The following is a 24,550-nucleotide window of genomic DNA, read 5'->3' on the forward strand; positions in this document are numbered from 1 at the left end:
GTAAACGGAAATTTACGGGGCCGATAGACTAGATTTACCGGGCCGCTCTACCCAGTGAACACATTGGTAGCTGCTATAGGAATCTACGCATCGCGCCGTATCCTTTAATAAGATAGACACTAACAGCACTCCTTAGGCATCGAGTTTCTTACAAGGAGCAGGAAAGGGTGCGTAACCTCGAGTGTTTTATTTTTTCTTTGGCTACCGAACCAAACTTTTTGAACCCTCGCAAGCTTGGTTTAACTATTGTAAACGCAAACTGAATTCTGCAGGCACGTCAGCAGCGCTGCGTTCTTTCTCCACAGGCATGATGTAAAGTTACTTATATCCTGTGTCGAACCCGGGTGGAGGCGAAATTGTATAGGCAGTGTGCTGAGACGTGCTTATCCGTGTCATGCGCTCTATACTCGTAAAAGTCTTCCACGCTTCGTAACAGCATCGGATTCGTCGTTTTCTATTAAACCCAGAGCTTTTGACTATTGTGTTGCGAGGTGCCATAACCGTAATCGAAGTTATTTATAGAGCCGCAAGCAGAACGCGAAATTTAACTCCATCCGGAGCAAGTGGTATAAAGTGCAAATGCACAAAGTAAGGGTCGCCGCAGTGCTCTGAGTCCAGTATGTCTTTTGTCCAAGTATCGGTTTAATTCATATCGCAGAACAGTATTCGTAATCGCACGTAGGCATGTCTCTGAGACTAACAGCGCTTTGGCCTCGAAGGACTATAGCTGGCAGATGACGGTCGAGCTTCTTTTTTTTTTTTTTTCCCCGTGTGCGAAGAAAATGTGTGCAATTAGTAAACAGGCCTAAACGAATATATTATAACATCCCAGAGATCAGCAGAAGACAGAGTTGTGCTATTCGGTTTGCTCAATTTTAAATTAATAGCGCAAAAAACGCGAATCATGGTGCAGCGACCGACTTCCAGCGCTGCGTAAGTGTCACTTCGCGTTTTTCGCTCCACGTTTTTCGTGGTCCTTTTTCATTCTAAATGGCATTTAAGGAGAAACGGTACATCGACGCAAGGGCGTCGGAATCGCGATACCAAACGTTTATTTCTGTGCGAGCGCCGGCCACCATGCATGTAAAGATCCAGCCAACTCCTCTTTCACATTATGATATCCTCGCCGGAGAGGGCGCTGATTACTCTCTTCCGGAGCGCCGCCTGGCCGAGCTTGGAATCTGTGCAGCATTCTTAACAACGAGCCTCCACCTCATAAGGCCCGTAATCTTGCCATTCCCAGGAGCTTAAAAATAAGCGCGCCGAGCCAGCACCGCATATGCGCCGTAGGCGCACATCGCAGCAGTCGGCGTTCCTCTGGGACCACGCGAGACCTCTGAGCCGCTGCGTGCGAAAACGCATTAAAACAAGTAAATCTTGCATCGGCTGTAGCAACGTGCAATCACACACACACACACACACACACACACACACACACACACACACACACACACACACACACACACACACACACACACACACACACACACACACACACACACACACACACACACACACACACACACACACACACACACACACACACACACACACACACACACACACACACACACACACACACACACACACACACACACACACACACACACACACACACACACACACACACACACACACACACACACACACACACACACACACACACACACACACACACACACACACACACACACACACACACACACACACACACACACACACACACACACACACACACACACACACACACACACACACACACACACACACACACACACACACACACACACACACACACACACACACACACACACACACACACACACACACACACACACACACACACACACACACACACACACACACACACACACACACACACACACACACACACACACACACACACACACACACACACACACACACACACACACACACACACACACACACACACACACACACACACACACACACACACACACACACACACACACACACACACACACACACACACACACACACACACACACACACACACACACACACACACACACACACACACACACACACACACACACACACACACACACACACACACACACACACACACACACACACACATATATATTTTTTTTTTTTTTACCGTAAATCATGTAACAAGTGTTGATTCATGATGAGCTGCAGTCATGGTGGCAGTTGCCTCCTCCTTGCGAAAGAAGACAGAATGCCATCCTTACTAAAGAGTCTGCCCCAAAACGTCACAGATCATGTTGGCTTCCACGAAAAAAAATTAGGTAGTGTCAAAGCCGGTGCTCGCCCGGCGTCAGAAAACCATATTTACTACAGAAAATGCAGGCGAAATTTCTTGCGCTACAAAAATCTTTTTCGTTTCGGCGTTGCAAACAGAACTCGCGATTTTGAAATAAATATCTGCGTCTCCTTTCTTCATTGGGGTTACATCCACGTACAAACACACAGAAAAAATATATTTTTTTTCCCCTCACCAGGCTAGGAAGCAACACACCTCATAATGGCATAGTGCTGGCTTCTATACCAGCTACTACATCGCACAGACGGTAAATGCTTAGCAGGCAAACAGGAATGGTATATGTCCGAGGAAAAAAGTATCAATCTTCGTTGAGTTCTGTTAAGTGCCCATCACCGCAAATGTAGAAATCATCGACACATTCTTGGCGGCAAAGCTGTTATCAGGTTGTTGTTATACAGGGGTGAAAAATGAAAAAGTCCACTAGCCCCGCGGCTTTATTGGGGGCTTGATAAAAGACAGAATACTTTAATTGGTTCACGAATTAACGGGGTCATCACATGCTCGTCCACAATATTCCAGTGTTTTATTATGCATGGTAGATAATACCGGACGATACAATTTCGTTTCCGAAGTCTCAGCTGCCTAGACGTATTCTTTATTCTGAAATAAGCGGCTAAAATCGAGACCGCGAAGCGTACGAGAGCGACTGCCACGCTGAAATGCTCGAATGACGTCGTGAACCGAGTCCAGTCTTTGCTTCGTCTGCAGTTCCGGCACCGATAAGAGCTGCCTATACACTGCAGTGTTCGCATTTGCTTACAAACCATCATAGCTCCTGATGACTGCAGTGGGAATATCTTTGAGAACGAACTGATCGCTAAACAATACCGAACGATAACTGCGATAAAAGCAAGTTTCTGCTCACGGCCGCATAGCAGTAGCCTACGGTGCGGCGCGGCTCATCCGGTAATTTTGTACGCGAGCTCCGCTGCAAGGCGTCGCCGTTATTAACCGTGTCTTCCTTTTACTGCGATACAGTGGGATTAAATGTAAGGCAGATTTGTAAGTAGACCGTATACGATAGCGATGATCAATTTTAAAATGCCGTCTGCTGTGGCTTTGACGCGAAACAATCTAGGCCCGACGCAGGGTGTGTACTATACCTATATAGCTCCCGGAAAGAGTGCCGTCGTCCGCAGCGTTCGCGTACGGCTGGCGACAGCGCCGCACGCGAGAAGACATGGTTGCGGTAAGCTCGCAGCATCCGATGCTGTAAGCGCTGCGAACTTGCGTATATACTTTCATGAAGCTGCTGAGGCCAGACGCCTTTCGACATTCCTTTTAGAAACACGCTCCGCAAACGATGCTGCAAAGATTGAGCTGACGGGGATATGCATATAATTTGCTCCGTTGGGCAGTGCTCGAAGGTTACATAAAAGTGCCATCGGACGGCACTTTGCACACTGCCCGATTTACGCGTTGCTCTTGAAACGTGATTTGTATGTTGTTGGAGCGGGCCATCTGGTGCGCGTTTCCTACCCAGGAGTCGAAGTGCACCTTCCGTCTACAGACGCCGCCGTTTCCTCGGTTGACGGCGCTAATACCCTCTTTACACGGCCGGCTTAACCACGGTTACGCTTAACCGAGGTTACCGAACTTAACCACGGTTAACCGCCAATCGCGGTTAGCTGTGCTTACACAGCTCGCCGCCGTTCTCGGTTACGGCCGCCATTGCCCATAAAGTACAACCGAAGCGACGCGGTGATCTGCGGAACGAAGCAGCATTTACAAATATTTTATTTATAATGTAGTTTCCGGAGTGCCGTCCGGCAAGGCGTCAACAAAGCGGTGAAGCCCCGCACGGTGGCAGCACCTCGTTGACCATCGTAAACGCCGCCGCGTTGGCCCCTCCTCCCGCAGACCGTTCGCGAACAACACGGCGGTTCGCTAGCGCCGACGTCAGAAACAAAGCGTGCTAAAATTATTGGCATCTGGAATACTGAGCCGAATATCAGAATGGAATCACTCCTGATCACTGACGAGCGGCGAATTGCTGGCAAGACCGATAACCGCGATACTAACAAGTTTCTGTTCAAGACAGCTGCTGCCGGTACATTGCGGCTCACCGCGTTCTACTTATATACTAGCTCTGCGATTAATGTATCGCCAAAGTTTATTGTATCGTTATTTTACGGCGGCAGAATAGGATTCGCAATAAAGATGTTTGATGAGTACACCATTTCGACAGCGTTGGTCAGTTCCAAAGCGCCGATCGCCGCGGCTTCGAAGAGAAATAATTTAGGCCTATCGACGACTAGGGGGTTACGCACCCCGCTGTAGTTCGCAGCGCTCGCTCGCTTCACCGCCGCGGTAAGTGTAACGTACCTCAGCCTGCTTGCAGCATCCCGCACTGCAAGCGTTGCGAACTTGTGCACTTTCATTATAAAGCTAAGACCGCGCATTTTTTGACGTTCCGCGCTCAGCACCAAGCCGCACAAACGATACTGCAAACACAGGACAGGGTTTCAGTACGCAGACGCTTGGCTGTAGGCCGTAACCGAAGACGCCGGGCGGCACAGTAGACACCGGATATTCAATACGGGCAAACGAGTACACTGCTGAAGCAGACACGCTCGTACGTCTCGCGCACTCGAGTGCCGACGAGCAGCTTCCGTGAACAGACGCCGCCATAACCTCGGTTAACGACGCAAACCGAGGTCGCCAAACTCGGTTTGCGATAACCACAGTTAGGGGTGTAACTATGGTTCGGTCTGCCGTGTAAACGGGCTAACCACGGTTTCGCGTAACCGCAGTTACGCTAACCGTGGTTAACTCCGCCCGTGTAAAGAGGGTACCGAGGTCGCCAAGCTCGGTTTGCGGTAACTGCGATCAGAGGCATAACCGTGGTTGAACATTTTCGCATATCACTATGTTGGTGGTGGTAAAGCTCGCAGTGACAGCAAGATGGCGAGCGCGCGTTGACTACTACTAGAGTCCCTAGAAGTATTTGCTAGTCTGCCGTCCGAGCGGGGTTCCTTAAGGAACCGGTTGGCCGCTTCCCGGATGAAAGCGCAGGGGGCGCTGCACGCATTCGGAGCGTGGTCGCGTTGTCTACGTGGTGCTGTGGCGGTTGTGCCGTACTGCGAGTCTGCGCCGCGCTGATCCGTTGGCGCCGTTGCAAGGATCGTGCACCACGTGCACTTCTTTTCGCTCGCGAGCCGGAATGCGCGCAAATTAGCTAGCATGTGTGCAAGTGTGCCTTTTTTATGGATATGTGATCGCGTCATGTCCAGAAAACGGGGTAAGCGTGATAGCACGTGTTTCTTGCCCGGGTGCAAGAGCGGGTAGCGCTCGTGCAAGGTGAAATGCTCTCTCTCCAGGACACCGAAAGACGCAGGAAGAGGCAAGAGTGGGAGCGCAACATCAAGCGCGGCGGCAAACGCAATACCATTGTTTATTGCCTCAGCTAGGGCATAAAGGAATATGTAAAACGAAAATTAAAAGGCGTAATAAATGAAAGAAAATAGGTTGGCTGTGTTCTTATAAAGTTCAAGAGAGAACGATGATAAGGTGCTTGCGTGCAAGCAATGTACGAAGAAGGGTTGCTCGGCGAAAGGCCCACTGCCGTCAGGTGCCGATATTGTCGGCTTCAGTGGCGGGCAAACCTACAAGTGGCGAATATCTTCCTCATTATTTTGTGAGTTGCAGACAGGAAATCCTGGACGTTGATATAAATATCGGAGGATCCGGATCGGGGTTGCCCTCACATTACTGTAACACGAACAAGCTAGTGTCGACGTTTGTGAGCGACACTTCAAACCCTGCTTTGTTTTAAGACAGGTAAAGGTAATTGAGATTCCCCGGGATGTTACGCAACTCACGAAGGATACCATCTCAACGCTGTTTCCTGAAACTCCAAAATACTTGTTGAAACCCCTGCCTCTCAAGAGAAAGGAGCGCAACTTGTACGAGCAAAAACAGTCAGCAGGGAGACCTGCAGAGAAAGAAAAAAAGCGCACTGATCATGAAGCATCAGTGGAGCCAGTTGAAGAATATAGCGGCGGTGGATCGTGTGACGCGAGCCTGCTCCAGGAATGCAGAAAGCTGCATGCCACCGCCACTGGGGACAAATGTCGATCTTTATGATGTTGAGCAATTAACATTCGCATAGTGCCACTCAAGCTAGGACGAATTTCCGGAGGCAATCTACGCAAATCGGCGAGTTTTGTTCCATCGCAGTGATACAGGTGAAGCTGCCATGAATGCTGCTGTGTGCATTCGAGGAAACAAATTCAAGGAGATAGCTGTAAAGTCGACAGAAGAGGTAATTAATCTTCTTCAGGACATTGCGAAACTCAGCTTGTGTCCTGGCAGTGGATTGAAGCCTATTACCATGACCTTTCCCTCCTACAATGGGCGTTACATAATTTGCGACGAACTGTATCATTATTTCTGATGCAGCATGCATATAGCCTGCAAATACTTGCGAAAGTTAACTCAGAGCACCCTGTCAAGAAGAAGAAAAAATTAAGAAACAGACTTTTAAGTCTCGAGCAGTTTGTCGTACGAAGGATAAGGTGCAAATCTGGTAAAAGCTCTAGGTGAAATGAAAAATGAATATGAACAAGGACAGAGTTTGAAAGAAGTGTTAGTGCCCTTCCTCTCAACAGCTGGCTGTTAAAATATGTTTTAGAGGTTGCAAAACGCAAGTCAACAAAAGTGATGCCATACTCTGATGAGTGGATACTAGGATTCCTAAGCACCAAAGAATGCCTATCAGCAGTTTGCCTGAAGCGCGGTGCGATTTGAAGGGCTCGGGTTCTCATCTTGCGCGCTTTAATTGTGCATGCATCTGAAAGTTTCTAGTTCTACATACGTGTTATAACTTAGCTAAACGTCCGAAGAAGTTAAGATGAAACTATAGCCTGAATGAAAACGCCGGCGACAGCGCTCTGTTGCTCGCACACATGGTCCTTGGAGCCTAGAATGTGCGTCTAGTATAGTCCTCCACGCAAGCGCAATTGTTTGCACAAAATCCTCAGAAGTCTTCATTACAATACGGCACGGCGGTAGCTTCAGCAGGATAATAGGGTATAAAAAGCAGCTTCGTTTCTGCATCGGCTCAGGGGCATGCGCGCAAAACTTTGCTCCCGAAAAAAAAAAAAAAAAAAAAAATCGTATCCTTGGTTATGCCAACAACTCAGCTGCGAATTCAATATTACGACTAAAGTGAAATCAAAGACTTAAGAGCGGCATCGCATGTACAAGGCACCTGACAATGAGCATGCAGCGAATGCATTTCGAAGCTCACGGGCGCGCGCGTCGTCTGCTCCGTCGGCAGTGGTACTCCGCTTCACCGCAGCGCCACCGCAGCGATCATTCAGCGGCCGCCTCCGTCGCGGCCGGCGGACGAGAGACGAGAGACTAGCAATATTTCTAGGGACCCCAGTACTACAATAACTGGTGCGCGAGCGCCTCCTTGTACGGTTGGATGGTGCTACGCCAGCGCTTTTCCCGGAATGCGTCGCTTTAGAACTGAATCACGACGGTGAGCTTTATTGTCTTCAGGACGCGCGTGGCTTTCCGCTGAACGTTCCCCGTTCTTTTTGCTGCACTCTTCGGTTACTGCGCCGCACTAACGCATTAGCATTAAGTGAAGCAGTTGTCACTCGCGGGTTGGTGAGTGAATTTTATTGTTGAATGTTTATATTAAACTCCGAAGTCGCGCTAAATTCCTAGCGTTTAACTCTTTCAGGACAATGAAAATACGGGCAATTTCCGAGGGGCCTTGCTTTTTTTTTCTTTGCTATGCGTGAAGCATTTAAATATTAATGATATAACATGTATACCAAAGTGTAGTTATTTGAATCCTAGTTTATACACGAGGGTATAAACTAGGATATGAGGGTATTCACTCATGAATTGTACCATATAATGAAAAAAAATCTTTCAGCGCAAACTTTTGTGCAGATGATAGACCAGCGTTATGAAAATGCATTGATATAAAACTAAGGAAGCGTAATCGAGATGCGATACTATTGCAACAGCTGTTGCACGGAAAGCAGAATCGCACAATTGCAGAAGTGCGGAGAACTACAGCAGCAGATGAACGACCGCACCAACGGCGGGGCTACACTTCTACGTCCTCTAATTCTACCGAATGCGGTCTTTATTTTTCTACACCTAATCACCGCTCTCGTCATGTTTCGTGCGCAGGCACTTCGCTATCACCAGGTTGTACGTTTGAACATTTCTTGGAAGAAGGCAGCAGAGCAGAAAAATAAGAAGCACACACAAACACAAGGACAACGCTGCACTGAGAATAATATTGACAAGAACTCCACATCTCCCTTCACTTCACGCCTGCAGCCAACTTCTTCCTTGTCTTTAACGTCCTGCCGGTTTGCGCAGAAATTCCAATTCCTTCTTCAACAATGCCCCTGAAGGCATACTGACGTCAAGTGAAGGGAGAAGATGTGAGGGTTCTTGTCAATATAGTTGTCAGTGCAGCGTTGTCATTATGTTTGTGTGTGCTTCTTATGTTTTGTGTTGTTACCTACTCTGATGCCTTCTTCCAAGAAATGTGTGACCAACTAGCTCATCGTTCGACTCTGTTATTGTACGTTTGAAGACTGCGCGAGGGCCGAATGCAGACGCATTTTCCTATACAGTTCCATATTTCAATTGTGTTCTTTTTTTTTTATGTAGTGGCGCATCCATGTCTATAAGCATGAGTTAATAAACCACGTCTTTCAATATAACACAACATTGGTTGGTATCACCCACTTCCCTGTCATAGGCTTGCGGCATTCACTCTCAAGCCGTATTTCTTTAAGGAGATACCTCCAGAAATACGCGACATCATGCCTTTACATGATGCGCGGCGAAAGATGAGGCCAACGACGATGTAGGCAGAACGATTCTCTGACATTCCGGCAAAAGAATTGCTCAAATTCAACATCGTCATAAGCTAATTAACTTGCAAGTTAAAATTACCGCTAAGTTAAATGCGATGCATTTAGGGTGTCAGTTTGTTTGCAGATTTGGCGGCGAAACCAATTCAAGATCAGTCCCGAGCGTATGACCGTAAGGCGGCATGTTGTTTTGTTTATTTGTTACCCCTACTACAAGTTGGAACATCCACCACGGCCTGTGCCGCGAAAGTCGTGTCTCGGGCTGTCGTCGCGCTGGGGACCTATATAGGACACTCTCTACCATGTGATCTACCTTGCGGGGGTCAGCAGCATGGTATCCAGTTTGGCTTCGCTCAGCGGCCTCGCGGTTTGCCGTTGAGTCGGAATTTAAGCACTTTCATTGGTCTTACAATCCGGCCTCCAGAAGACTGCGCGGCCGCTATCTATCGTAGAGGCCACAGAAAGAAAGGCCCACGCAATGTTTAATTTCTGAGTGCATGAAATGAAGAGCTATTTTGCCTTAGCAAACCTTTTTATTCGCTAAAATGAGCACAAACGCATTTGATGCGTTGTTATATCTAGTGACACCCTCTTTGGAAAAACGTTCAACGTGACGTCCATCTGTGAGAACAATTTTGCACACTGAGGTTTGACAGCACATCTATGGGTTTATATTGTCACGGACAACAGGGCTAGACTTGACTAAAACGACGGGATGAAGCTGTACCAGCAGGCGAAGTCCGGCACACAGCACGCGAGAGTCAACTTCAGTGTCCTCTTCTTCCAGGCGCAGCAAGAACATGGGGACACCAGGTGGCATTACTCCCCCTCTTAAAAAAAGAGATAAGGGACGGAGCGCGAGCGATGGCCACTGTAAGCGAAAGAAAGACCAGCACATTGACAGCATAGATAACGGAGGCGGGGTAAGATGCCCTACGCGACAAGGAAACAAGCGCATAGCGCACTACCGCGTGAAATAGGGCTTCATGCGGACAACGTGCACGATCTCGGAGCGTGGTTGCCGACGCGAGGGCTGCACAGTACCCACTGGAAGAACTTCGTAAGTCACTTCCGTGACTCGGCGCAGAACTTCGTAAGGTCCGAAGTAACGAGAAATCAGTTTATCGCACAAGCCGGGCCGACGCACCGGGGTCCACACCCAAACTTTCTCTCCAGGATGGTATGCGACGTGTCGATGACGGAGGTTGTAGCGGCGTGCATCCGTGCCCTGCTGTTGTTGAATGTGAATGCGGGCAAGTTGACGTGCTTCCTCAGCGCGCTGAGCAAACTGCTCGGCGTCTGGCGTGAGTGGATGATCATCTGTGCAGCTCGGAAGCATGGCATCCAACATCGTCTGAACGTCACGTCCGTAGACTAGGCGAAATGGTGTAAAACGCGTCGTCTCTTGGGTGGCCGTGTTGTAGGCATATGTGATGTAGGGGAGAATTTCATCCCAGTTTTTGTGCTGCGAGTCTATGTACATTGCGATCATGTCGGCGATGGTTTTGTTGAGTCTCTCCGTGAGGCCATTCGTCTGCGGGTGATATGCAGTAGTTTTTCGGTGGCTGGTATGACTAAGCTCGAGCACATCGTGCATGAGCTGTGCCGTAAACGCGGTGCCTCGATCGGTTACGACTAGGGACGGTGCACCATGACGCAACACGATTTGCTGCATAAAGAATTGGGCGATCTCAATTGATGTGCCCCGCTGCACTGCCTTGGTTTCCGCATAACGTGTGAGATAGTCAGTCGCGACTATAATCCATTTGTTACCCATCGATGACAGCGGAAATGGGCCCAGTAGGTCGATGCCGACTTGGTCAAACGGCGACCGAGGTGGAATAATAGGTTGGAGCAAACCCGCGGGCTTGAGAGGAGGCACCTTTCGACGCTGACACTCGCGGCAGCCTCTGACGTAGCGATGGACGGCGTCAGAAAGTTTAGGTCAATAATAGGCTTGACGAACTCGAGCGAGTGTGCGTGCAAAGCCCAAGTGGCCGGAGGTGGGCTCATCGTGGCAAGCAAAAAGGATATCGTCGCGAAGGTCGGCCGGCACCACAAGGAGGTGCGCTCGATCAACAGTGCTGGAGTTTTTCTTGAATAAAACGCCATTCCGAAGACAGAATGCAGACAGGTGCCTTCCAAACTGACGGGGGACGTCAGCAGCGCGACCCTCCAGGTGGTCAATGACAGGCCGAAGTTCTGGGTCAGCTCGCTGTCGGGTCATTATATCTGAGGCATTCACTAGTCCAAGAAAACCTCTGTCATCCGTGACGTTATCGACAAATCCGATGGGTGCCCGGGAGAGCGCATCAGCATCTTCATGCTTCTGACCAGATTTGTACACAATGGAGTAATCAAATTCTTGGAGGCGAAGGCTCCATCGTGCTAGGCGCCCTGATGGGTCACGGAGATTGGCCAGCCAACACAAAGAATGGTGGTCAGTAACGACTTTAAACGCACGGCCATAGAGGTAAGGCCTAAATTTCATAGTTGCCCACACAACCGCGAGGCATTCCTTTTCCGTAGTGGAATAATTTGTTTCAGCGCGGGAGAGCGTGCGGCTGGCATACGCAATGACCCTTTCCACGCCAGCTTGGTGTTGTACGAGTACAGCGCCAAGGCCGATGTTGCTGGCGTCGGTGTGGACTTCGGTGGTAGCGTCTTCATCAAAGTGCGCAAGAACAGGGGTAGTTTGCAGTCGTCTGCGCAGCTCCGCAAAAGCCTCCTGTTGTTCGGCGGCCCACACGAACTGTGTATCATCCCGCGTGAGGCGGGTCAGGGGTGCGGCTATCTTGGAAAAGTCGGCGATGAAGCGGCGGTAGTACGCACACAAACCCAGGAAACGTTTTAAACTCCTCTTCGTGCCAGGAACGGGAAATTTGGCTACAGCGGCAGTTTTGTCGGGGTCTGGCCTAACGCCTGCGGCACTTACAAGATGACCGAGAAATTTCAATTCTTTGTAGCCAAAGTGGCACTTCTCGGGCTTGAGCGTCAAGTCAGCTGACCGGAGGGCGTCTAATACTGCGCGAAGGCGTTCGAGGTGTTCTCCAAAGGTTTCAGAGAACACGACAACGTCGTCGAGATAAACTAAACAGATTTGCCATTTGAGGCCGGCGAGAACGGTGTCCATCATGCGCTGAAAAGTAGCCGGCGCTGAACATAGGCCGAATGGCAGCACTTTAAACTCATACAGTCCATCTGGGGTGACAAAAGCTGTTTTTTCGCGGTCCCGCTCATCGACCTCAATCTGCCAGTACCCGCTCTTCAAGTCAATGGAGAAGTACTGGGCACGGCGAAGCTTGTCGAGCGAATCGTCGATACGGGGCAGTGGGTAGACGTCTTTTTTAGTGATGTCGTTCAACTTTCGATAATCAACACAGAAGCGAAGGGTACCATCCTTTTTTTTTCACCAGCACGACAGGGGACGACCACGGACTGTTGGAGGGTTGGATGACACCATCACGAAGCATCTCCTGAACCTGTGTCTGAATCGCTTCACGTTCCGTCGTTGAGATGCGGTACGGCTGCTGGCGTATAGGGCGGGCATCGTCGGGAGTAATTATGCGGTGCTTCACAAGAGGCGTTTGCCGAATTTTCGATGACGTCGCGAAACAAGCACTGTATTTTAGAAGGAGAGAACGCAGATCGTGCTGCTGTGTCTCCGAGAGATCTGTACTAATATCCAGACGATCAAGGGATGGGCGCACATTTTCAACCTCTCCGAACGTAAAACATTCAGAAACGTCCGCTAAGGCGTCGGCGAATGTGATTGCAGTAGCGCGGAAAAGATGGCGGGGTTCGTTCGTAAAGTTAGTCACCAGGAGCTTAGATCGGCCGTTACGCAGATGGATGAGACTCCGCGCCGAGGTGACGCCGTGGGTGAGCAAAAGGGACTGGTTGCCCTCAGCGACCGCCGTTCCTCACGTAGTTCATCGCACTTAACAGTCACAAAAACACTAGAACGTGGCGGAATAGAAACGCTCTCGGCGGAAATTCGAAGAGGGACACGGCTTTGGCGGTCTGCGGTGTCAGTATCATCAGCTTTCTCGGTCGAAAAGGTCACGGTGCGCTTCCGGAGATCGATAATGGCCCCATACTCCCGGAGAAAATCGACACCAAGGATACAGTCGCGGGAGCAGTCAGGTATCACAAGGCAGCTGACAACAAACGTGGAGTTGCGAATTTGGACTCTCGCCGTGCACTGACCGCTCGGAGTTACGACATGCCCGCCAGCGGTTCGAATCTGCGTGCCAGACCATGGCGTCATCACTTTCTTTAGAAGCGCCGCTAGCTTCCCGCTTAAAATCGAAAAATCAGCACCAGTGTCTACCAATGCACTAACCTTATAGCCGTCGAGGAGCACGGCTGCTCCTCGTAGGTATTGCTTTTTATACAACGCGCAGACTCTCTCAAGCGCACTTGCCAACTCTTCCCAACTGTCCGTAAAATGTACGAATTTAGACCTGTATGTATTACGATTTTATTAATCTTGACTCAAACAGCTTAAACAAAAATAAGTCTTATTTCGGAGAAAAAGTTAAATTTCAATAAAAGCGCTACCAGAGTATTGGAGGACCCTGGCACAACGTTGCTGGTGGTACTTTATGCCTCCACGAGGTGGCGATATACCTACCATCCCTGGGGTCGTCTACGGTAGCTCTTTTGTTGTCAATCTGGGTCCAAGAATTCCCATTTTAACTAGATAACTGCCTTTGCAAACCTCTCGTAGTATACTTTGTGCTCATCGTCATGCTTGTCATTTTTTCTAGGTCCCTTTTCACGTATTTTGCATTTCGTGTTAGTCTCGGTTGTTAGCGTGGCCACCTGCAGCGTTCGATGCAGCGTGACTCCAGCCGGTGTCTCATAGCCGCAGTAGCGGTTTTCAGTGCGATGGCGTGCTCAAACCTCGACCTCAACTTTAGGTGTTTTTTTATATTTTTTTTTAGCGTACAGATCAGAATTTTAGTGTTTTTGTGCCATTGAAGAAAGGGGGCAAGTTCAATCTGCGTACCACGTGTGCCTGTGGTCTTGCATTTGAAGCCTGCTAACTCACAAGCATGTGAACTTTGATCAGAGATTTTGAATGAACCTAATCGCGACATTCAGTGAGCCCAAGTCGGAAACGCGAGCGGTGTTTCACAGTATTTCAAATGTTATGATGGAGATTCCTGTCAGTTATTCAAAGTAATTCTCAGCACGGGAGAATATTAAGCCCTATGAACAAGCATCGAATTTTTAAAATCTGTTTGGGGCAATACTCTTGAAAGTCAGCTGTTGTTGAATGGACACCAAAGTGGGACTTGTTCCGTGCAAATTCCCAGAGGGTAGTTTTGAAGCAGGTAAAAGTCGGCAACGACATAATCTCTGCAAAATAAATTGTGACGCACCCGAGTTTCGCTGATCAATCTTTAACAAGGCTGTTGAATTAGACTTGCTGACAATAAGTGAGCAAGCTTGTCGCAAAAAGAGGCAACCTAAAACTTTGACGAAGAAAATTTGCGCTGGCTACCCCCTCCTCGCCTATCCTAACATCCGCGAAGGTTTTACGAATTTCAGTCTTCAGGTTGGCAGCGAGATGCGCACCAGCTATCGTCAATCGCCGTAAACATATCGAGAGCATTATGTCGCTATGACTATCGCTTCGCGGCGCTGCCGGCAGTCTAAGCAGCACTATCTGTCATTCGTGTTAAGTCTATGGGTGCTTGTACATGCAGTGCTTGACAAGGACCCTCCACAGTGACGTCATACCACCCACAGGAGTCAACTTATCAAAACTGAGAACAAATGATATCTTCGCTGGAAGCAGGGGCCTGAGTGCTTGGCAGCATATAATAGCGCCGCCATCTTCCCCATGATTGCATATGCTGAGATCAAGCTCACTTATTGCTCACTGAATGACCTCCTTTCACTATGCGACGCAATTCCGAGGCCGATACTGTCACACACGTCAGAATCAAGAATGGCATGAGACATTCTTTTTGTCGCTTCCACAAAGGACAACTGTCACACAGGGCTCTGCGCAATGACGACGCACGCTGCGATCCTACGCGGCGGTGATCCGCGAGTCCAGGGAGCGGAGTGAACCTGGGTCCCTACTCCGACGTTGCGTCGTTTTCAGAAGCGTTGTTTTCTCCGTGACATTTAGTCATATGAGTGGTGGAAACGCCTGTACCGGATCTCAGTTCAGTTGCCACCATTTTCGATTCCGGCGCTTCCACTAATCAGATCGGAGCTGACGCGGAGAAACCGAAAGTTCTGAAAACGATGCAAACGATACAAACTCGAAATACGGACCCTGGCCGCGATACCGTCGGCACGCCTGTCGTACTGTGGTGAGGCCGTCAACAGCGTGATGCAAAACGCGGGGCAGAGCGATCTACGCCACAGGCGCTCGAAGCCCTTTATGACGATGCGAGGACGCCTACCAGGAGGAATTTTCACTCCCAGCATCCATGACAAAATGTGTTGAAGTTTAAAGTTTACGCTCTGCTAGACGCTAACGTTTATATTTAGGATGTGCATAAGTTTCACCTCCATTTAACCTTGGGAAGCCGCACATTAATACACTTTCATAGCAAAGGAACATTGTTTTTAACACAGAGGAAGTGCGAAATGCGCACTTTCTGCTGTGGCTGAGCCAAGCTCCGGACGAGGAAGCGGAAAACGACTGTATGCCGAACCCGGTGTTGATTGCTGATCACTTGCCATCGCTAGAGCACGCTGCTCTCTAGCGGATACTACCCTTACAAAAAAGCTTAATGAGTTTCTGATTAAATGATAATTACATTCCTCATCATGCACATTAACATTTCTATACATTTTCTTGATGCATTTTTGATGAGTTTCACAAGAAAGTTGGCCACCGTGTTTCTGGTTGGTACCTAATGTGTGCATTTCTTGTGTGTTGTTCATGAGTGTTGACCAATGAGCACTTTTGGATAAAAATTAAAAGCTTAAACTTAGCGAAGCACCTCAACTACATTAAAAAAAGCTAAAAAATAAAAAAAAAATAATAAAACTAAGCGAAAAAAAAAACTGCACCTCTGGCGCGATTCGAACTCGGTTCCTCTTACTCCGTAGCTTTCTACGCTAACCACTCGGCCACTCAAGGAACTGGTAATGTCGGTAACGTATTTGCTTCTTATGTCTGGACTGCATTCATAAGATTGGGACATAATGTTTCGAAGCATGTTTCGAAGTGTACAGGCCATTGCGGCTGCTCTAACAATTACAACTTCTTGACCATTAGAACTTGCATCTAATGTTCTAGATACCTATGCGCACTATTTTGTCCACTGCAGTCATTTTAACATGTCGAGTTTGGCATCGCTGGCAAATTTATCAGCGCTGGCTCTTCGGTGGTTGCTACCTTGGGCGCAATTTTCGCTGAACACGGAGCTGTAGCACGAACCTTTAAGGAAAAAAAGTGCGAGCAAGATTCAGTACCGGCAAGCGCAGCAGCGCCAACACTATTTTACTGGTAACTAAATCTTATTTGTATCTAAACATTTCGGGAAGCGTTGCGATGACTGAGGGCTCGGCTAATCTATCGGGTCTTGAATATTTGGGGGCTGGGATTTAAAAAATTCCTATGCAAAATCTACTACCCCATTCGAGCTGAAATAACGTTCACAAAGTAGCAAAAGATAGTCTACGTTATCTGATAAATGATTCAACATCGGTACTTGCCTAGATTTTCCGAAATCGAGAAAAAACTGCTCTCGGCGGCGTGCACAATTTTTGCAGAAGAGAGTCGAAAAGCTATTTTAACATGACGCGCCATCTGTCGGGCAGCGAGGCAAGCGCGCCAACGGCCGGGATGGAACTTGTCTCACTGTTCGACAGATGGCGCATCATGTTAAAATAGCTTTTCGACTGTCTTCTGCGAAAATTGTGCACGCCACCGAGAGCAGTTTTTTCTCGATTTCGAGAAATCTAGGCAAGTACCGATGTTGACTCACTTATCAGATAACGTAGACGATATTTTGCTACTTTGTGAACGTTATTTCAGCTCGAATGGTGTAGTAGATTTTGCATAGGAATGTTTTAAATCCCAGCCCCCAAATATTCAAAACCCTGTATACGCAGAACAAGAAGGAGCTCGAAAGCTTAAGAAACACGCAAAATATCATGCATTATAAAGAAGGCATTGCTTCTCGTGCCCTGGTCGCGCACATGCTCCCAGGACGGTCCAGTTCCGAGTCAACGCACGGCTCGGATTACGTCCGCGCGTCGTCGTCGGCGCAGGCCGGGGTACCCCTGCTGGTCTCTCCAAAATGGCCTGCTCGCAGGTGCAAGGAGGCATTGGAAATGGAGCGGCCTTGCGTCCGTTAGCTTGGAGGCGGTGTGGCAGTGCGTCGGTTCGCGTACACAACAATATCCTTGCCCGTAACACCCTCAAGCATATTGTCCAACCACAGCACCCATTCACTTGGCAAGAAGTGATTTGCAATGGCACAAACACCCAAGACGCAGGGTGTAAGTGTGTTTTGAATGAAACAAATGTCCAAAAATTGTTTTTGTTTTTACAGTGCATGCTAAACAGAAATGAAAACATAGTAAAGAATATATATTCGCTTAGTGATGTATAATTTCCCTCATTTGAGAAAGTCAATGTATTTCCACATTAGCTCCTATACAAAAATACTGTTTTGTTTTCCAAGTACAAAACTTCTTGCGTAATCTCAAATGAAAGTCTGTTGCGGATCTCATGTTAAAACACAAAAATTGTTTCTTAGGCAACATCCTACATATGCTAATCAGAAATGAAAACATAGGGCTCTGAAAGTGTGCAGTTAACAAAGAAATAATATATATTCACTTAGTGATGTATACATTTCCTCATTTGATAAAGTCAATGTATTTCCACATTAGATCCTACCCAAAAATACTGTTGCGTTTTCCAAGCACAAAACTTCATGTGTGATCTCAAAGGAAAGTCTGCTGCGGATATGATGTTAAAACACATCTAATCTTGAATCTCCTTTGAGTGGTTGATGACTCATCAAAAACACATTACGTGGGTAACAGAAATTCAGTATCCATTTTTGTAAGGGTAACACCGTCGCAACGGACGATGCTGAACTTCAAGAGAAATAAGCTGGGCGGTTGGCTTCGGCTGCTGCGGCGATGACAAACAGCGCTTACGCCCGATAAGCAGGTTCAGTCATGGTTAAAGCATGGCTATCTTTTTTTTTTTCCTTGGCTATACTGTTTGGAGGGCGATCACACATTCTGCAAATGCAACGGGCTTTCTAAAATAAACATTATAAAAGGTAATTAACGTTTTAGCTCACTAGCCAACTAATTAAATTATACTCCTTCTTGCCCGGTTGCGCCAGTAGCCACGTGACTAAAACAAATCGGCAGCAAGTGGCATATTTACTATTATTATTATTATTTTTTTTTTATTGGGACCGTTAGAAACACCCGGTATATTTATTGCGTTGCCCCTGCTAGCGCTGCACATCACATGCGGCTCTTGCGTATTGTGGGAGGTTTCTTACAGACAGGCAGCAGTGAGATGGGCCCTGCGTCCCCCGGTGAAGAGCAGGGTGGTCCGGGATCGGCAATGCACGAGCTGGCGTCCGAGACGAGGCTGGCAGCAGAGCCGCACAGGGATGAGCCGGCCAGCGTGGGCACCACGAAGTCGATTGGACGCTCCTGCCTGCGAGCGCCACACAACCAAGGACTCTGCTCGGCACCGCGTCCGTAAGGTTCCTCCCTTCGACGGTGGACCTGGTCTGCCGCTGCACTTGGTCGCCATTTTTTGTAGCGGCTGGTCACACCGATTTCGGTGCTTCAATCGGATCATCAGACCAATGACCTAGTTCGAGTCGTTGATCTGGCGACCTGTTGGCGCACTACTTATTTTAAATGTTTATGCTGCGCATCAGCGTGGTTAAAAGGCAATGAACAAAAATACAATATTTAACTCGAGATGAGTTCATTGTACCAACCATTGGATTCGTATTCTTAATAGAAGTAGGCAAATATTGTTCATTCTAATCTCTAGGATAATGAGAAGCAAGAAATAAACGAAAACTTACTTGCACGCAACCAATTGCGGCTGATTCATGTGCGTTTACAGGGCGATTTCTTTTTCTTTTCTTTCCCGCACTGATGCACATTTCGTTAAAAATCTCCAAATGCTTAATCATGCCCGGCCTTCCAGGACATCTGAGACTAAGTGCCATGAGTAGACCGCCAGGGGCAAAGACCGTGCAACTGAACGAGCAAAATTTAGTTTTGTAAGACCAGACTCCCGGGAGATTCTGAGTGAATGTGGTGATTTTCATGGAGATTTTCTTAGCTTCGCGTCATGTGTCGCACTAGCTTTTTCTGACGGCTATAGAACATCAATTGGGTTAACCGTATAGTCAAATTTTTCGCGGTGATTTTGTCTCGAGCGCCACGGGGCACGCGGTGGCAGCCGTGCAAACTAGAATAGTTTGTCCTTATTTCCTGGGCACTTAAGACGAGCGCATTCAAGGGCAAATTTATTGAAAAAAGGCAGTTAAAAGGTAGAGTACAAGTTCGAGTTGAAACAGTCTCATATGCGCACTGTGGTCCGCTCATGTGAAATTTCTCTCTAAATGTAGCAAAAATGAGGAAAGCGAAACAGGGTGAGGGGAAGGGATTATCCTTCATAAAATCCACCCATGCCACAATACCTTTGTATTTACAGCTATGTAACAACTGTAGCGTTGGATAACGGACGCAAGAACAATTTAAGGACAGCCATTAAAGCTTGTCCTACGCTGTGTTATGAATAAAACATGTATGAGAAATCGGCAGCACACAGACAAAGTGGTAATCATGATAAGATAACTTATCACCTTCCTGAAGACGTGTCCCGTCGTAAAATTTGTGCTTGATCACCTAAAGTATGTGGACAAATGAAGCTGCATATCCGATGAAATTTTTTAAAGATAAACTGAATTCGTCATATTGTAATCATTAAATTCCTAAAGCGCACATTGCCGTCCTTCCCCTGCTCCAACCCAACTACCGTTCGTCATGAAACCCCTGATGTGAAATTCAGCAGCTAGCCAGCTATGTGCGTCGGCAGCTCTGCTTTGAAAAATTACGTTGGCAGATGGAGAAGTGCGAACATATTAAACTAGGAGAAGAAATGGCTTTAAAATAGGAACCTTGCATTACAGAAAAAAGGAAATCTCCCTGTATATGCATATAACTTCATCAAGAAGAGTAAATAATACAAAACCTTGCGTTCTGACAAATATGAATATATGCTGCGATACAAATTTCTCTCTTGAGGTTGAACAATACTATGTTGTATAGTTCGCACGTACATTATTGCATTTGAAAATTACCTAGAGCTCCGAAGAGAGCACGTTATATATTATTTCGATGTTTTTATGAAGTTTTTAATTTTATGCCCGCTCGAAAGTATTGTTCACACGGAACCCTTGTGGCGGTGAAGAGTGCGGGGAATGGCACGGACAAAGTGAGTTTGCGTTTTCAGGGCAGTGACTCATTGATCTCGCTACTTGCTAAACACTTTGATGGAAACGAATCCACCCCTCCCCCTCCACTTTTTTTTTCATTTTTCTGCTACTCCATAATCATAATTTTTTTTAACCGCTAGTAATTAAAACTCTCAACACAAGGTTAATCTATCTACAAAACAAAAGTTTATCCGCTCGCACAAGGCGACCTAAAGAGCACTATTTATCTTATTCCTTGCCGAATGACTCAGATTGCCTTATTTTACACAGCCTGCTCCTATAAGCTGCGCTTCTGCACCGAAAGCTAAAAGCGGGAGCGTGAAGCACAAGCGTATGTCAGACGCCCGGGGCACTTGCGCCCCAACACATTGAAACGCTAGCGCTTTTAGCTTTGGTTGCAACGTAAAGACGAAGGCGAAAATTGGGCTTTCAGACTGGAAAGAAATTTACTGCTAATGTGTGACCTTTATGCTGTCAATCAAGGTGGAATAGTTGTTTGAGACCAGCTCTGACCCAGATAAAGCTTGATCGTTCTTGAAGAAAGTCGAAGGGTTCAGAGAAAGCATGCGTTAAGTGTTTGCGGAGCTGCCGGCCAAGTCCTTAATTTTATGATAACTATCTGTATTATGATTCGTATAGTATGCAGTATCACTGTGAAAATTAGAGCTCAAGGGAGAAAATCAGAGACCACTGTAATTCCCTTCAGAATTGTTATCACGGCGTGATGGCCTGTGGGCCGATGCATTGGCCTGTCGTAAGCTGGGCCTTTGTGGTTACCACGGCCCAGGCTTGCAGCACTAACGAACTGTTTGTACGTGCGGAAAAGCTTGGATTGTGGCAGGGAAAGGGGAGGAGAAGGGGGTGGGGGGTGACCCGCTCACGCCTAATTAAGCATCCCCAACACCACAAGAATAATGTAGCAGGCTGAGTAACTACTGTGCTTTGTTGCCACGAGAGCGCTTTCCTGATGCGAAATAAAGATGGAATACAAGGCTGACGAGAAAAGGTGCGTTATTTGAGGGTCAAGCTTCATATTGATGCACTCGACAGAGTGATAAAGAGATTGTTAATCAACAAAAGGTGAAATCTGCTTCGGATTTGACTCAGAGCACTGTTTTTAGTGAAGAAGCGTTACCGCTGTGGTGGCTGTGAAGCTTCCTTCGAACTACCGCTCGAAGAAAACTCGCCGCCAGTGGGTTTTAAACCTTACTGGAGGCAGAGAGATCACCTCCACCCCTTCCCCATCACGGTAGCCGGTTTCTTCACTTGCTAAGCTGCCACTCTTTCCCACTACGCTCCGGATGTCGACGTCTCATCGTCTTCACAAAGTGGCCCTAAACACCTTAATTAGGCCTCATGCATCTTAATAAAAGCCTAAAGCACCCGTTAATACTTCGCTAAATATGGCAAGACATGACAAAGCAAACCTCAGTAAAGCAAAACTTACCTAAACGAGTGCTAATATTGCTTCTCCACGTATAACCATTCTTAGCCAAGCTAAACCAGCGGTGACATTTTTTTTTTCTCCAGTGCAGTTTTTAAAAGTGAACTCACTAGCAGTGTTGTGGAGGCAACGTATATACCTTGTAGAGCTTGATCCTGCTTATTACGCTGTGTTAATCGGCCAGCCAGCACCGATCTACCCTCTCGCTAATCCAATCGCCACAACAAACTCAAGAGTAGTGATTCGGTGAAATTTTATAAAAGAAAAGCGTTTCAGCCCCGCAGTGACTCGACAAAGATATAATGTCGCCGCGACCGTCGAGACTCGCGCGAGTCTCCCGCCGGTGCGAGCCCTTACGCGATGCAGCCGCCGTAGAAGTGCGGCTCGTTGGTGCCTCGTCGCAGGCTGCGTCGAGACGTGGGCGATGGCGTGTTCCGCGGCTCGTTGGGACCGGCCACAGCGATGGACACCCTGGGCGAGCGGCCGCAGTCCAACCTCTCGTAGGCTCCTTGGTCGGCCGGCTGGACATCCGCTTTGCGCCGGCGACGCTGCAGCAGGCAGGCCACGCTCAGAGCCAGCAGCAGGCAGGCGGCGGCAGCCGCCAGGGCGCCCGGTAGCGCCGCGCTCTGCAGGAGTCCGGCGGAGCCTGCGGGAGGTCCGCGCGTGGACGTGCCACTCCGGTTCAAGCTCCGAGTGTGCAGCGGCGTGCCTACAAGCTTAGTGCATGGCGAGCTTTGACGCGTCGGCTCCGCTAGAAAGATGGGAATCTGGCGCTGGCATTCCGCCCTCTGCTGTAACCAACCGATAGACTGCCATTGTATGAATGCCTATAGGCTGCTGAACGAGGACGCAAGCATGTCTGACGATGCAGCGTCGAAACTCATACGGAAGGTCGTCTATTTGTGTGTGTGTGTGTGTGTGTGTGTGTGGGGGAGAGAGAGAGAGAGAGAGAGAGAGAGAGAGAGAAAGCGTCGACATGGGTGGGAGGCATTTAGCTTTCTTGTCCGTAGCTTACGTTCAGGGAATACGCACAAACTATGACGACTGGTCTATGGCTACGGGATTCGGAAAGTCAGGAGCGACGTCATAGAGATTTAGCAGAGCGAAGACGTGCAATACCTTAGCCGTATAGGGAACCAAAGCTGGAGTTTGCTCCGCGACGCCAGCGCTCGGTTTCCAGCGGAGCGGAAAGGAACTACAAAACCTACGCGCATCCGCGCCCGCGCTGCGCGTGGCTGTCTGCGGAGTCTGCGCAGCCCGCTCGCTCGGGAGCGCGTGCTACGTTCAGCCGCGCGTGCACGCGGAGCGGGAGAAGGAGAGTGAGGACGAGGGGGGTTGGTGGCGCGTTCTCGCGCGCAAAGCCGGCGCTCTTTGCCAGTGGGATTTCTTAATTTTGCTTTTTTCTGTGCCCCGGCTGACATAGAGGCTGGCTGGAGGCATGTTTTTTATCGGTGCTTTTGAAAGCAAAAAATTATGATTAATTGATCGCCGGACATTGTTTTCAAAGAGCGCTTGTTGGCAGGCTCAGACATACATATAAAAAAAATGAACGCGAATTCGCTGCTTGAAGGCGGGAGGCAAACGACAGGTATCTTGAAGGACTTGAAGCGGCACCTCTTGATGCCTCTGTCCATGTTCACAGAATGAAGGGTCCAGTCTTCGAGTGCTCCTTCCTTTCCCTTTGTGACTGGTCACTTGAAAGGGGCCTATTCAGCTCTTTGGGGACAAACGTTTTAGGCAGTGCTGCCGGCGCCGTGGGGCCTGTTTTCGGCGCGTTTAGGATGCGTTCCCTACAAAAGCACAAAGCATGCCGCCTTACCCTTTGGTTCCTGCCGACACCGGCCAGGGGAAGTTCACTGCTGCGGCGCTGCCATCCGAAATCAATGACCTAGCTACCGTTAACGATGAGGGGTTTCTTAACGACCTGGGTCATTCCCCAGAAGCCGAGGCATGCCATTTTTGCGGCAGTTTCCTCTCCACGAGACGAACAGCGAGGAAATATCTGACGACTTTCCATGCAGACGGGGACATCTCTCCACGGAAATCTTTGTCTTCTTAATTCCACTGTTACGCTGCGCAATTCCTAGTTCAGTTATCTCCTATAGCGAACGCGCAGTTTTGAGCTCCCGAAGCAGGATCGCGTATGAGGATAGGATGATTGACGTAAAGTGATCGCATTAATGACGAATATCTGTTTCTTGAGGCCGACCCGGTTCCACGATGGCTGCTTCAGCACCGCCAGTTAGAGAAGTACGACACACGAACGGTACGAGATATCCCCCCCCCCCAAAAAAAAAAAAAAAAAGAAAAAAAGAAAGGCCCACAACCATCCCGTTACCGTTTCCACACAAGCTTCGCGAAAAAAGTGCGCCGTCATTATTTTCCTTCTAGTTCTTTTCTTTCTTTCTTCTTCCCCCCTCATTGTTAGAGCGCGACGGTGGCCACAATG

The 24,550-nt window shown here is 48.3% G+C and overlaps 1 protein-coding gene across 1 annotated transcript in view; it reads right to left on the reverse strand.

The window, feature by feature from the left end:
- The window catches only part of LOC146203097 (synaptotagmin-15-like), a 319,979-nt gene that overhangs the window by 116,932 nt on the left and 178,497 nt on the right, over positions 1 to 24,550 (reverse strand). Inside the window, exons 2-3 of the mRNA XM_084588526.1 lie at positions 22,459 to 22,747; positions 18,693 to 18,853 (exon numbers count right to left, since the gene is read on the reverse strand). Coding sequence (XP_084444652.1) covers positions 18,693 to 18,853; positions 22,459 to 22,747 — 450 coding nt within the window. The remainder of the gene's footprint in view (positions 1 to 18,692; positions 18,854 to 22,458; positions 22,748 to 24,550) is intronic.

This window comes from Amblyomma maculatum, chromosome 1 (assembly GCF_055883805.1).
Source record: "Amblyomma maculatum isolate TAMU_Amacu chromosome 1, ASM5588380v1, whole genome shotgun sequence".
NCBI lineage: Eukaryota > Metazoa > Arthropoda > Arachnida > Ixodida > Ixodidae > Amblyomma > Amblyomma maculatum.